At 40.5% G+C, this 14,358-nt stretch overlaps 1 protein-coding gene across 1 annotated transcript; it reads right to left on the reverse strand.

Moving 5' to 3' along the window:
- Positions 1-2: 2 nt before the first annotated feature.
- Positions 3-14,139, reverse strand: LOC145406124 (lithocholate 6-beta-hydroxylase-like). Its single transcript, XM_080277324.1, has 3 exons — positions 14,022-14,139; positions 13,799-13,842; positions 3-476 (listed from the first exon to the last, which is right to left on the reverse strand). Exons 1-3 carry the CDS (start codon positions 14,137-14,139, stop codon positions 3-5), a joined length of 636 nt encoding a protein of 211 aa, XP_080133450.1.
- Between the last annotated feature and the right edge of the window lie 219 nt (positions 14,140-14,358).

Here is a 14,358-nt window from a genome sequence, read left to right on the forward strand (position 1 = left end):
ACCTATAGTGATGATGTAGCAAAAAAAGATTCTGCTTTTTGGACAAAAATAGGGTTTTCCTGTGTGAGAGAGTTACACTCGATGCCAAATGCACAAGATGTGATAGTGTCCATGCTCAACTGTCCGGCTTTGTCCTTCATGTTAACAGACAGATTCTTTTCTGCATCTTTAAGGCAGGATGATACAAATGTGTCAGCAATACTGCACACAGGTGGGAACATCCTTCGAATCTTCCCGATGGAGAATGTCGGGGACAGGACAGCATGCAACTCTTTCCACTCCTGATCCCTCTTACTTCCTAGCATGTCACTCATGTAGCTGTCGGGTTGGTTTGCACGAAACTGCCTCCTTTTTATGAAATTATCAAAGTCCTTTACGAATATGTTCTTGAATATGTCCGGATCACACACCATCAGCGCGGGACTGAAGCCATCATACAGGCCAAAGCAGGGACTGTTCTTGTAGGTGTGGTACATCTGAAATGAAGAAAAATAAAATAGTTTCAGCCCCTGTAAAGTATGATGGCTACTTAAGCTCACAAAAGTATTTATATAACATACCATACACCAGAAGCTTGCCTGGTATCAGAAAAAAAATCTTGATCAGTCTCTCTTGACATAAGCAACTGCGATTAGTAACTTCTTTTTTAGCTAAGACAATCCCCTGTAACTTATCACTTTTAAATACAGTTTCTTAACATAGGCACCATAAAACATGCATTTTGTAATAGGACGAAAGAACAGTGGACATGACAGAACTGAGATGCTGTCACTGAAAGCAGGCAGGATACAAAAGAGATATTAAGGAATGAGGTAACCATAAATCAGAGCTGGGCACCTCTGCAACCACTTTTGCAATCCGCGATTTCCGGAATAGTGGACCGCATGATTTCAGTTGTGGAACTGCGATTGCGGCAAACTCGTCCGAAACTTGCGGTCTAAGTCTATTAATACCAAGTCGGATCACGTCCATCTAAAACGGGTCCAAGCTGGCCCAGGGGGCGGAGCATTGGAGTGACGTCAGCTGGCATGAAACTGAAGTTCAGTTGACCCCTGACAGTGGTGGTGAGTGGATGTATGCTGCACTCTCCAGATCATGACACATTTTCAGTTGGAAGTGAGGGAAGGGACTGAAATGTGTGATGGAAGGTATGGGGGTGTGAGGGAAGGTGTAGGGGTGTGAAGGAACCTACTTCTATGTTATACAGTTAAACAAGTCTGCCATTCTTCCCCTTCTTCGTTTTCCCTTATTATAAATGATTGAGTCTGCCCTTTTATATATTTTCTGTTACTTAAGCCAACTGACGTTTCACACAATCCATGCCTCCCTGCATCCTGAGGGAAAGTGAACCGACTTAGTATTTATAGACTTAGCTTGCGGTATTGCATTACGGAAGTACTTCCGCTATCGCAATCCAGTGTGCAATCTCCCACATGGCGATGGCAGTCGATGTCGGTTAGTACAGGCTACAGCATGACTCATTAATATCAAGCTTGAATAGGATTCCCGGCCAGCAGCGGTGGCGGGCTAGGTGTCACTGCATCAGTTACCAATAGGGATGGGCAATACCATTAAAAATTATTTGATATAATAAGATACGATATACTATGAGCCAGTGTGGCAGTAAATTTTATGGCATGCATAGCTAACCATACACAATGGTTCCACAATTTGACAGATGACGAGCTTAAGGACTAATGTAATGGTGATCACTAAAAATACTTTTATTTTTTTTTAATGGTCTTACTGAGGTAATATCTGCTGTAGTAAGCACATATCTATGAATTATCTATTTAAGTTCTTTGGATTGGATTCTGTTGCTGGTCAGATGATTTTCCCGAGTGGCAGAAAGGCTATTTCTTTTCATTATAACATTATTTTTGTAATAAAGGATATGATTATATTATTTTATTAGTAGTACTGTGAGATTTTCATGGTATGTCCTAACTCCGATACAAAATAAATAGTGATGGATATACACCTGAGTATACGTCAGTACCTTACAAAATTTCGGTTCTGAACATAATTGTAATGGGTAAGTTTTCAGTAAATACCCTAAAGTAGTTGCGACAATTTTAAAATATATAAATGTCATAAGTAGATTATAAATACAATAATTCAGAACATTACCAATCGATTTTCCCCCTGTCTGTGCACTTTGTATTGAAAATTGTGAACGTGGATTGCGGTTGCGGTATTGAGGTAGCGGAACTTCACATTCCAAGTTTATTGCGGAATTGCGGTAGCAAAAGGTAAGGGTCAGAGATTGCGGAATTGCAATTCCGCAGTTGAATTTTAGATTGCGGTGCCCAGCTCTGCCATAAATACATTTTATAAGCCCTGTCTGTCACAATCTTCTCAACTATGAATAGTAGTCAGCTGGTAAATTTTATAAGTTTGGTGATTCAGGTAGTTCTGTGAACGACCAATACGTTGTTGGCACAGGAACAGGTCAGCTCAACCAAACACTAAGTAATGGATTCGGTCCTCATTCTTACCTCTCTTAAATCCTGTATTGCCAAGAACCGATGAGTTTCTGAAAATTAAACCTAGAAAAAAACAAAGAGAAAGAAAAGAAAGAAACAGGAATATAGGCATTAATGGCATAACACAGTATAAAATAGTTACAGGCATATAATAGTTATATGCATTTATGTCATAGCACAGTATGTAACTCTAGTACACTATGTAATGTTTGGTGTTCAGGAAGAGACATACACATCTCCTAGCCCAGAATGCAAGCATATAATATACGGCAAACATATACCAGATGGTCTAGAATTTTGTGATGTATCAAAGACATGGGGTAACTGATGAAAACCTGCTAGTTCACGTGATGGCAATGGACCAGACATTACACACATACATACATACACACACACACAGAACCCAGCCGGAAACCAGCCAGTCATATATCTCGGGAAATCTGAGGTGAGAGTCAGAGAGCCAGAGAGAACCAGAGAAGGCAAAAAGAGATTGGAGTGACCAGAGAAGGAAGCTTAGGAGATAGGGTACAGTAGGAGGTTCACCGTCACACTGACAATACGTGGGTCACGTCAAGCTTTCCATCACATATCTGCATTACAATAAAAACCTCTTAACCCCAGAGTGTCTGTACTTCACCTTCACTTACGATACAAGATAGATGGAGGGGCAAGGAAGACAGAGAAACACCTACCTCAAGATAAAACTTACAACGAGCTATCCAATGTCAGAAGACTTTATATTGGTAGCAGCCCACATTACTGGTGACAGAGGTGCCTTGCCAGTCTACAACTACAATCCCAACTCCTTGCTATGATTATTATCTACACACACACACACACAGAGACACAGACACACACACACAGACACAGACACACACACACACACACACACACACACACACACACACACACACACACACACACACACACAGACACACACACACACACAGACACACACACACACACACACACACACACACACACACACACACACACACACACACACACACACACACTTCAGCAGATCTAATTTGTGAATCTTTCATACTGCCATGTCTTTGCCTCTGTGTCTTTACCTGAGGCATCCCTACAATGTATGGATACTTTGCCATGTTTTGTCACGGTGACCCCCGACAACGTATCCATATGTTTTGCAATTGTGAGGTCCATCATTTGAACAGTTTTTAAGTTTCACAGGTGATTTTTGGTTGGCATGTATGGGAGACCTTCCTCTACCCAACGGTAGGTGGGGATAATGCCTGGCCCCACATGACACCCCCTTCCCCCTCACATGCCATTTTCTCGGCAACTCACCTGTTAGCCGTGACCTGGCAAGTATAGACATGTCACACAACAGTCTCTCCAATGACGAAATTCAAGGCAAAAGTGATTCTTGAGGTGGAGGACAAAGGAAGCAAGAAGCCAGAGGAAGAAACAAGCAGAAGTGATGAGGCGGTAATGTCGTAAAGGAAAGTGCCTATGTTGATGTTTTTGGTGAGTGAACAACTCTTATATCGCATATTTTATTGTGTGAAAACCAATATACTCTTGTAGAACATACAAACTCGTACTAAAAAGTAAATATTTACGTATAATGAGTGGTTTGGAATGGTTACCCCTCCCAAGAAAACGTCTTTTCTGGAGCCTGCCCTGAGAGAACATGGTACCAAGGTTGGGGTACTGTTATCTATATTTGGTGTTTCTAAACTCAATTGAGCACTTTCTCTCTTAATTTCCGATGTTTCTCATAAAAAGCGGAGGTTTTAGCAGAAAGAACAATTTTTTGAAAATCTGCCAGGATTGGGAGGGGTCAGTGGTGAAAAATCTGCCAGGACGTGGCAGGTTAATATGGGGACACTCAACCATTGTGTGGCAGTATATGCTATTAAAGACAGAGAGGCTGTTGATATGTGGTGGCAGCTATCATCCACTCACTTTATTTTTTTTTATGCGAGGAAGAACGAACCAAAGGCTACGAGCCCGCAAAACAGTTCCTTCTAAGAAAAAAACAAAAAACAATACAAAAGAGAGCAAAATTCAAGATCTGTTCATTTCGAGATGCCTGGACACACTGCGTTTGAAAGACTGGAGATCATAGGAAGTAGGATATACAGACAGAGGGAGACAGTTCCAAACTTGACCTGTTGCATAAATGAAGGATTGGGAGTAAAGGTTAACTCTTGGATTAGAGAGTTGGACAGAAGAGAGATGAGATTTTATTGCTAGATGTGTGTTAAGCACCCGTAGTAGAGGTGGAGGGATGCAAGCAGAGTGTTTAGAGGAGCAATGACCATGGAAGTTGTGATAGAAAAGAGATAAAGAGGCAACAGTGAAGCAAAAAGACAGAGGTTGAAGGGAGTCAGTAAGAGGGAGCAGAGTTAATGAGACAAAATGCCTTTGACTCCACCCTATTAAGAAGAGCTGTATGTGGGGAGCCTCCGCACACATGGGAGCTGTACTCCATTCAGGGACAAATAAATCCCTTGTATAGAGTCAACAACTGTGCAGGGTAAAAGAAGGTACAGAGTCTGCATAGCACACCTAATCTCTTGGAAGCAGATTTTACAGGAGATGTAGTATGATCTTTCAAAGATAAATCCCAATTGAATGAAACCCCAAGCATGTTCAAGGATGATGCTGGATTGAGCTGGATATTATTAATGTTTAGTGGGTACTCCTGTGGAAGATTCTGTCAGGTTGATAGGTGTAAAAACTGAATCTTAGATTCATTGAAAACAACAAGATTATTTTGACCCCAGTCAGAGATACGAGCCAGGTCAGACATTAGGAGTGCAATTGCCTCATCCCTTGTTTGTTGAAGTAACTGCTGGGATGGACGTTGCGGGAACCAAATGGAAACGTGAAGGGTGGAATCATCAGCATGCGAGTGGATAGGGTTAGATGTCCAGCTTAGAAGATCATTGATGAATAAAAAGGAAGTGAGTTGGTGATAGGACAGAGCACTGAGGAACACCACTGTTAATAGATCTAGGAGAAAATGATGGCCGTCTACAACAGCGGCTATAGAACGACCAGAAAGGAAGTTGTAGATGAAGGCACAGATAGAAAAATAGAAATCGTAAGAGGGCAGTTTGGAAATTAAAGATTTGTGCCACACTCGATCGAAAGCCTTTGAGATGTCCAGTGCAATGGCAAAGCTTTCGCCAAAGTCCCGAAAGGAGGATGACCAGGAGTCTTAAAGGTAGATGAGAAGATTGCCAGTGGAGTCCCTGATGGAACCCATAATGACGATCAGAAAGAAGGTTGTGATAAGAAAGGTGCATTAAAATTATTCTGTTAAGAATAGACTCAAAAATTTTTGAGACACAGGATATTAGAGCAATTGGACGATAGTCAGAGGGTTGGGAATAGTCACCCTTCTTTGAGACTGGCTGAATGAGAGCAAACTTCTAGCAAGAAGGAAAGATACAAGTTGAAAGACAAAGGCAAAACAGTTTACCTCGGCAGGGTGTAAGTAGAACAGGAGGGACTCCAACAGACCCATATGCCTTGTTAGTACTGAGGCCAGTGATGGCAGAAAATACATCAGCTGAAGAAATTTTAATATCAGCCATGAAGAAGTCAGAAGGGGGAAGTGATGGAGGAACAGCACCGGAATCATCTAAGGTGGAATTGGAGGAGAAAGTCTGAATAAAGAGATCTCCTTTATCAGTACAAGAAATAGCTACAGAACCATCAGAGTAGATAAGAGAAGAGAAAGATGATGAGGTAAAGATGTTAGAAAGGTTTTTGGTGGGTGCCAGAAGAAGCAAGAAGATTTCGAGTTCGAGAGTTGAGAGCATATAATGCAGATGAAATTATTTTTAGCAGAGCGAAGAACAGACTTAGCATGATTCCGTGCAGAAACATAAAAAAGAAGTGATTCAGGAGTGGGTTGGCGCTGGTACCTTCTATCGGCCCTCTCCTTGTTGCAGACAGCATTAGAACAAGCTTGACTAAACCAAGGCTTTCTTACATTACTCATAGGATAAGAGAAAGAAATGTATGCTTCCATGCCTGAGAGAATAACCTCTGTAAAGTGCAAGGCACACTCAGATGGCTTCCGGCCATGGAAGCAATAATCATTCCAGGGAAAATCAAAGAAGTACTGCCTGAGGGCCTACCAATCTGCAGCTCCAAAGTGCCACAGTCACCGTTTCTGTGGAGGGTCCACAGGTTGTACCAGAGTGATAGGACAGGTAAAGGTAATAAGGTTGTGATTGGAGGAGCCCAACAGAGAGAAAAGATTAACAGTGTAAGTAGAAGGATTTGTTGTACGGAAGAGGTCAAGTATGTTGGAGCTCTCTCCATGGCTTTTAGGGATACGGGTAGGGTGCTGTACAAGCTACTCTAGGTCAGTGCTACTCAAAGTGTGGTACGCGTACCGGTGACGGTACGCGAGCCATCGTCTGCCGGTACGCGGAGATTTGTATTATTATGGCTACATTGTTCATTTACTCACTCATGTTAAAAGTCATTGCTATCCAACTAACGAATGCGATATAATGAACAGCAAAACAGTGAACTGAATACGCATGAGATCCCCCCACAAAAAATAATAATAATTGGAATGAGAATTCAGTATGGTAGTTAATTAATTTTGGAAACATTAAACGTATGCATCCAATTCGACCTAAGTATCACTATGAAGGATAAATTGTTGGAGCTGGCTGCTGACGAAGGATTGAAGACAAGTTTCGAAACTTCAACATCACTTGCTTCCTTTTGGATAAAAGTGAAAGCAGAATATCCTGAGCTTAGTGAAATTGCCCTGAAAACTCTTCTCCCTTTTCCTTCAACCTACCTCTGCGAGACTGGCTTCTCAACAATGAGTGTCATTAAGACAAAATACAGGAATTGTATGGATATTCATTCTCCATTGCGAGTGGCATTGTCCTCAATTGAACCACGATTGGATAAGTTGATAAATAAGAAGCAGGCTCACCCTTCACATTAGTAAAGGTTAAGGTTTTGCATTGCCTGTGTATTGTGTTATTAGAATAATCATTCATTTAAATTTAATGTTACCTATTCCTTTCAAATTTGTATTTTAACATTTATTCATTGGGGTTTGAAATAAGAAAAATATATAATTTTCAAGCTACTTTATTCATTATAATTTTTCGTTTTATTACTCATACACATGCTTATATTTGTTCATAAGGCTTTGCTAGTTTGATTTGTTAATAATGGTTTTATTTATATTGTAATATTGAATTACTTGTTTACAAAATCAATTAAAAAAAAAAAAAAGGTCAACTTACTTTTATTATCTATTCATTATATTTTTCCTGTATAAATGAATATTACTACTAATGTCTCGGATCGTAAACAATTAATTATATGGCACAAATATCGTACTGGTCAATGGCACACTGGGAAGACTTGTTACGTCAATGATGACTGCCCTTGGATTGGCTTGCTTCGCTTGCACATTGAAAAAAAAAAAAAAAAAAACTGCCGGTCCGCCACATAAGATAGTTTGAGAAGCACTGCTCTAGGTCATTAAGGATAGAAAAGATGTAGGCTTGTTCACCAGGTGGATCAGTGAAAGGAGAGGAGAGCCAGAGATGGTGGTGAACATTGAAATCTCCCAGAATGGAGATTTCAGGGATAGGGTAAATGGATAGAATGTGTTCCATCGTAGAAGTAAGATACTCAAAGAATTTTTGATAGTCAGTAGAATTAGGGGGTAAGTAAACAGCACAGATATATTTAGTTAGAGAATGACAGGAAAGCCGAAGTCAGAGTGTAGAGAATTCACAAGAATGAAGTTCAGGAACACAAGAGCAAGGTAAGTTGTTGCGCACATATGCACAACAGCCACCTTTGGCTTTGAAATGAGTATAGAGAAAGTAGGAGGGGATACAGAAAAGGGTTTGCTGTCAGTTGCCTTAGACAGCTGAGACTCGGTTAACCCCTTAACCGTGGGGCGTCACTTTCATGACGCTGGGGCGCGTGGGATCATACTACGGGGTGTCACTTTTGTGATTCTGTGTTACCCTTAATTCGCCCAGCTTTCAAGTGGTGGCTTGTATCACCTGCCAGTACTGCCAGTGTGCAGCTATAGTCAGCATAGCTAATGTCATCTGTACTCCCATCCATTGTTGACAATCTCTCCATTTTTCCCCTGTCCTTGACTCCCTCTTTGCCTCCCATCCATTACCCTCTACTTCTGCCTGCCCAGCCTCGCCACGCTATGCAAATCCTACCCGGATTTTTCCACTCATTCAAATGTGCCCTATGCCTTATTATTATACAGTATAATATATATATATATATATATATATATATATATATATATATATATATATATATATATATATATATATATATATATATATATATATATATATATATATATATATATATATATATAGAGATAGATAGATATAGATATATATAGATATATATATATATCTATATCTATATATATCTATCTATATATATAGATAGATAGATATATATATGTATATATATATAGATAGATAGAAATATATATATATAGAGATAGATATTGACATAGATAGATATATATAGATATATATATATATATAGATAGATAGATAGATAGATAGATAGTTAGACAGATAGATAGATATAGATAGATAGATAGATATAGATAGATATAGATAGATATAGATAGATATAGATAGATAGATAGATATAGATATAGATAGATATAGATATAGATATATATATAGATATAGAGATAGATATATATATATATATATATATATATATATATATATATATATATATATATATATATAAACAGAAAAAGAGAAAAGGTAATTGATTCTGCCATATACCTGGAATGGGCTAATTATCACCTGGCAACACCCCAAGTGCACTCGTTCGCTAATTTTCCCTGTTTATTTCCCCTTGAAATATGACGTATCTAACACCTACTTTCGGCACAAGATGATCCACAGGTATACATGGAGAGTTATGAGGAGAATGGATGGTGAACTTGTTGAATGAAAGGCAATGATAGACTGTGTGTGTGTGGATGAGCGAATGAGAAGACAAGTGGTGGATGCAAGAGTGTGGAGAGAGTGAGGGAATGGAATCTCGGACCAACACTAAGTGATGGCCAAAGGTAAAGCTGCAAAGAAAATGGTTCAAGAGACAGAAGGGGAAGACAGGAGGAAACAGCTCCTGTGATAAGAGTGGAGAAATTGCAAGACAGTGAGAAAATGGCAGAGTATAAGAGCATAGAGGAAGAAAGGTTGGCAAGGTATGAGTTAGAGCAGATGGAAGGAATGGAAGACATATGTAAGATATTCACGAAAGAGATAGGTGCAGTGTGTAAGGTGGTTTGTTGAGTGAGGATGAGATGTAGGGGTGTGCATGGGACAGCATGGTGGAATGATGAGGTGAAACAAGCTGTGGAGCAAAAGAAGAAGGCATATAGTGAATGGCTGGCGAGTAGAGATAGGGGAGAAGATGAGAGAGAGAAGAGAGAGGTATATGTGAGCAGGAGAAGGAAGTTGAAGAGATTGGTGAAGGAGAGTAAAAAGAAAGTGGATGAAGAGTTTGGGAGGAATCTGAGTGCAAAATGGAGGGAGCATAAGAAAATGTTTTGGAAGGAGGTAAAGAAAGTAAGGCAGTGTGAAAGGGGTAATAGTAGAGGAGTGAAAGATAGAAATAATAGATTGTTGGTGGAGAAGAGAGAGAAATTGAGGAGATGGAAGGAGCACTTTGAGAGTTTATTGAATGTAGAGAGTGAGAGCAGTGCGAGTATAAATGGTTGGGGAATGGCTGGGAGAAGGAGAGATGAGAGGAGGGAGGAAGAGATCAGTAGGGCGGAAATGGTGGAAGCAATAAAGAAGATCAAGATGGGAAAGGCCCCAGGAATAGATGTAATGTGCAGTGAAATGCTGAGGGACGGAGGTGAGATTGAAGTGGAGTGGATATGGAAGTTATGTAGATTGGCCTGGGAAAAGGGAAGGGTTCCGGAGGACTGGAAATCTGATATATTTGTTCCTTTATACAAAGGAAAAGGGGAGAGAGAAGTATGTGGTAACCATAGGGGTATTTGCCTTCTTAGTGTGACTGGAAAAATATATGGTAGAATACTCACTGATAGGGTTAGGCATATAACAGAGGAGCTAGTTGGAGAAGAACAAGGGGAATTTAGGAAGGGAAAAGTGTGTGTAGATCAAATATTTGTTCTAAGATGTTTAGTGAAGAAGTATCTAGAGAAGGGAAAGAAAGTGTATGCTCCCTTCATGGACTTGGAGAAAGCTTATGACAGAATAGATAGACAAGGTATGTGGAAGGTATTGAGAATATATGGAGTGGAGGGGAAATTGTTGTGTGCTGTAAAGAGTATGTACGAAGGAGCTAGGGCTACGTTGCGAGTGGATGGTGAGCTGAGTGAGTCTTTGCTCTCAGTGTGGGATTGAAACAGGGTTGTGTGATGTTTCCATGGCTGTTTAATATATACATGGATGGGGTTGTAAAGGAGGTGCAAGGTAGGTCAGTGGATGTGGGGGTGCCTCTAATGAATGAGGGTGAGATGTGGAAGCTTCCTGTGATGTTGTTTGCTGATGATACAGTGTTGTTGAGTGAAGATGAATGGGAGTCGCAAGGGTTGGAGAATGAATTTAGGACAGCGTGTAGGAAGAGGAATCTAAAAGTTAATGTAAACAAGAGTAAAGTTATGGTGTTTGAGAAGAATGAAGTCACAGAATGCACAGTGAGGTTGGATGGCAAGGATATGGAGAATGTGAGTACGTTCAAGTACTTGGGTAGTGTGATGAGTAAGGATGGAACTTTGGGGGATGAAGTGCATGAAAGGGTACAGCAAAGGAGGAAGGTTGCTGGTTCACTGAAAGCAGTGATGAAAACTGGGGAGGTGAGTATGGAAGTTAAGATGTCACTGCATGATAGTACTGTGATCCCTATCCTGATGTATGGAAGTGAGGCATGGACCTTGCACGAGAGGAACAAGTCAAGAGTGAGAGCAGTGGAAATGAGTTACTAGAGAGGAGCATGTGGAGTGACATGGAGGGACAGACTGACGAATGAAGAAGTGAAAGAACGGTGTGGGGCTGATGTGGATATGGATGAGAAGATTAGGAGAAATACACTGAGGTGGTTTGGACATGTGGAGAGAATGGAGAAAGAATGACTGACTAAGAGGGTGTATGTAGGTGAGGTGGAGGGGAGAGGGAGGGGAAGACCGAGGATGAAGTGGAGGGATGGAGTTGAGAGGGATATGAGGGAAGGGGGCGTGAGTTGGAGGGTGGGTAGCCAAATGGTGGGTGACAGAGCAACTTGGAAGCGTTTTGTCTGTGGCCATCCTTTGCGGTATTAGGGCGTCGGGCTATAGATAGATAGATAGATAGATAGACCTATTATCGTAATAAAAATATATATAAGAAAGGAAGGGAGAAACCTAAGTGATATTTCCATTCACCTGGAACTACCTAAGTTATTATGTATTGTATAGATTTCCTGCCAATCATTTCACAGCATATAAATTAGCAGCTGTCACGATGCTGACATTGTCAACCCTTCCCTACCCATAACGCCACATCATTCAGTTTACTGCCATCTTTCGAGGTGAAACCATGTCCGATTCGCGCCCCTCCAGTTCCGCCGCTTCTGAGCCCACTGCAAAGGACCCTGTGACCCCTACCCCTACTAAACCTCGTGTGGGATGGGGTAAGGGACTAAGTGACTCTGCTGTGGAACGTGCACTGGCTAATTTATCCATTATAATGATGGACAGTGACTACGATCTTTCTGGTGAATCATGTGATGAGCCAGTGGAGGAAATGGTGACAGAAACTCCCAGTACGAGTGCTTCAGTGTCCCAAGTTCGTCCTGGCTCCAAGAAAAAGGAGCCCTTAGTTACTGCAAGTGACAGTGCAGAACATAGTGTAAACAAAATAGAAATGTAAATAATGTAACTAAAATAGAAAATGTAAATAGAAAATTAAATAATAACTAATATAAGAATATGAGTATAAATACTTGGAGTAATGACAGTGAAAGTGAAAGCTTCGCTCTCTACGCTAGTTTACTGAACGGGAAAGTGAATGCCTGGAGTGAAAATAAACTACTAGTAGTGAAGGAAACTTATGGATAAATATTGTATATATATATAAGTGTAATAAAGTACTAGGAATATAAAGTGTGAGTGTGTTTATAAACAATAAATGACAGCTCCACCTCAGAATACCAGCAGGGAACGAGCACAGGTGGAAAGCTCGCACGTACTCATAATTTACATTGCTCTCACAGTGTTTTTTTTTTTGGAGTATGGATTCCAAACTACTTGAAATTCATAGAATAGTGTTTGTAGTGATAATATCAGGCAATGGTAACCATATTACAGGGTATCGAGAAGTGTAAAGTGGAGACTTCGTTTCCCAACTTACGAAGTCTCCACAAGTCCTGCAGTAGTAGACGAAGGCTCAACAAACATCCCAGGAGATAGCTGAAGATATAGGCCATATGCATATATAGTTTTTGGCAAATATTTTTAAAAAGTCAGTTGGAGCACGATTATCCCCACGGGACGGGCATGGTGTGCTTTCGACATCCTTGCGGTTAAGGGGTTTAAAAGAGAAGGTGAGGTTTAGAAGAGGAGAGGTGATTTCAACAGAAAGTTAGAGGAAAGGCCGCTAATGTTGCGGAAATGAAGAAGTGAGTCAGACAGTGGTTCAAGGCAACTCATAGAGTCATCATCCGGAGAGGGGCGGATGGTGGGGGCATTTGTGGTTCCCCCCCTGGAGTACTCGAGGCAAGTTCTAAATGCGCCATTTTTCTTTTTAATTTTGAAAAGGAAGTGTAGTGTGTACTGTGCATGTAGTATGCTGTAGAGTTAGAGAAACTTGTATTGGAGAGCATGCTGACCTACTCTCTGTGTTATTGAAACACTGAAAAAGTTCAGCAAAGGGGGATGGTCGGGAATTAGTCCTGAGTGCTGATGAAACTGGAGCTCCATCTCTCCCTGTCATCAGTTTTCCACCCACCATGGAAGTACTGCCCTGCTCGACTGGTGGTACAGTCTACTCTACTTGATGTGGTGCTGCCTCCTTCTTCCTTCAGCTTTATCATTCTTTACTGTGTATGCTCTTCTCTCATATTTTTCACTCCTGTCACGTTTTATTACTCTTCCTTCCGCTCCAGGTGGCTCTACACTGAGTGACAAGCCTAACAGTTTCCTGTAAACCTAGGAAACAATTTACAGTGTTGTGTGATAACCATATAACCACATAACAGAGCGATGTAAAATCTAGTTTCTAATAACTGGGTGGAGTAACGCAAATGCTGCATCCATCCGAGAACCAAACCTCCACACTCTTCCCCGTGCCTTGCTGTGGCGAGAGGCTGTCTGCTGGAGGGGAATATCAGTTCACTACACAGGATGGCTCTATAAGGGTGGTTGCTTGTCTGTGGTTGATGAGTTTGCTCAGCTAGACTGCATGGCGTTACTTATCAGTAGTTTATGAGAGGTTTAAGCCAAAATAACTCCATCTGAGGAGAGATAACAAGTGCTTCTAGTTAATGTCTCACTTTGTCGAGGGACATCCAGCGATATTTCAAGGGTGACATGGTCTGGTGGAGGTGGCCGAAGAAGGGGAGAGCAGGTGGGGATGGAACGCCTCTGCTGGCCCAGTAGCTGTGACGCCATCTTGAGTATAACTGTCACAAAAGACTTTGTAGTTACTTGTAGAAGTTATATATATATATATATATATATATATATATATATATATATATATATATATATATATATATATATATATATATATATATATATATATATATATATATATATATATATATTATATATATATATATATAGATAGATATATATATTGAACTTGTGGACGAGTGGTTGTTATACTTG

This window comes from Coenobita brevimanus, chromosome 69 (assembly GCF_032717465.1).
Source record: "Coenobita brevimanus isolate Jiangsu-jjx chromosome 69, ASM3271746v2, whole genome shotgun sequence".
NCBI lineage: Eukaryota > Metazoa > Arthropoda > Malacostraca > Decapoda > Coenobitidae > Coenobita > Coenobita brevimanus.

Bases quoted from the DNA above. Each gene is read 5' to 3' on its own strand.
- LOC145406124 (XM_080277324.1), bottom strand. From the start codon at position 14,139: ATGGCGTCACAGCTACTGGGCCAGCAGAGGCGTTCCATCCCCACCTGC. The intron at 13,843-14,021 runs GTGAGACATTAA...ATTCCCCTCCAG, and splicing joins GCTGGATGTCCCTCGACAAA to CAGACAGCCTCTCGCCACAG. The intron at 477-13,798 runs GTTTGGTTCTCG...TCTTCATTTCAG, and splicing joins GCACGGGGAAGAGTGTGGAG to ATGTACCACACCTACAAGAA.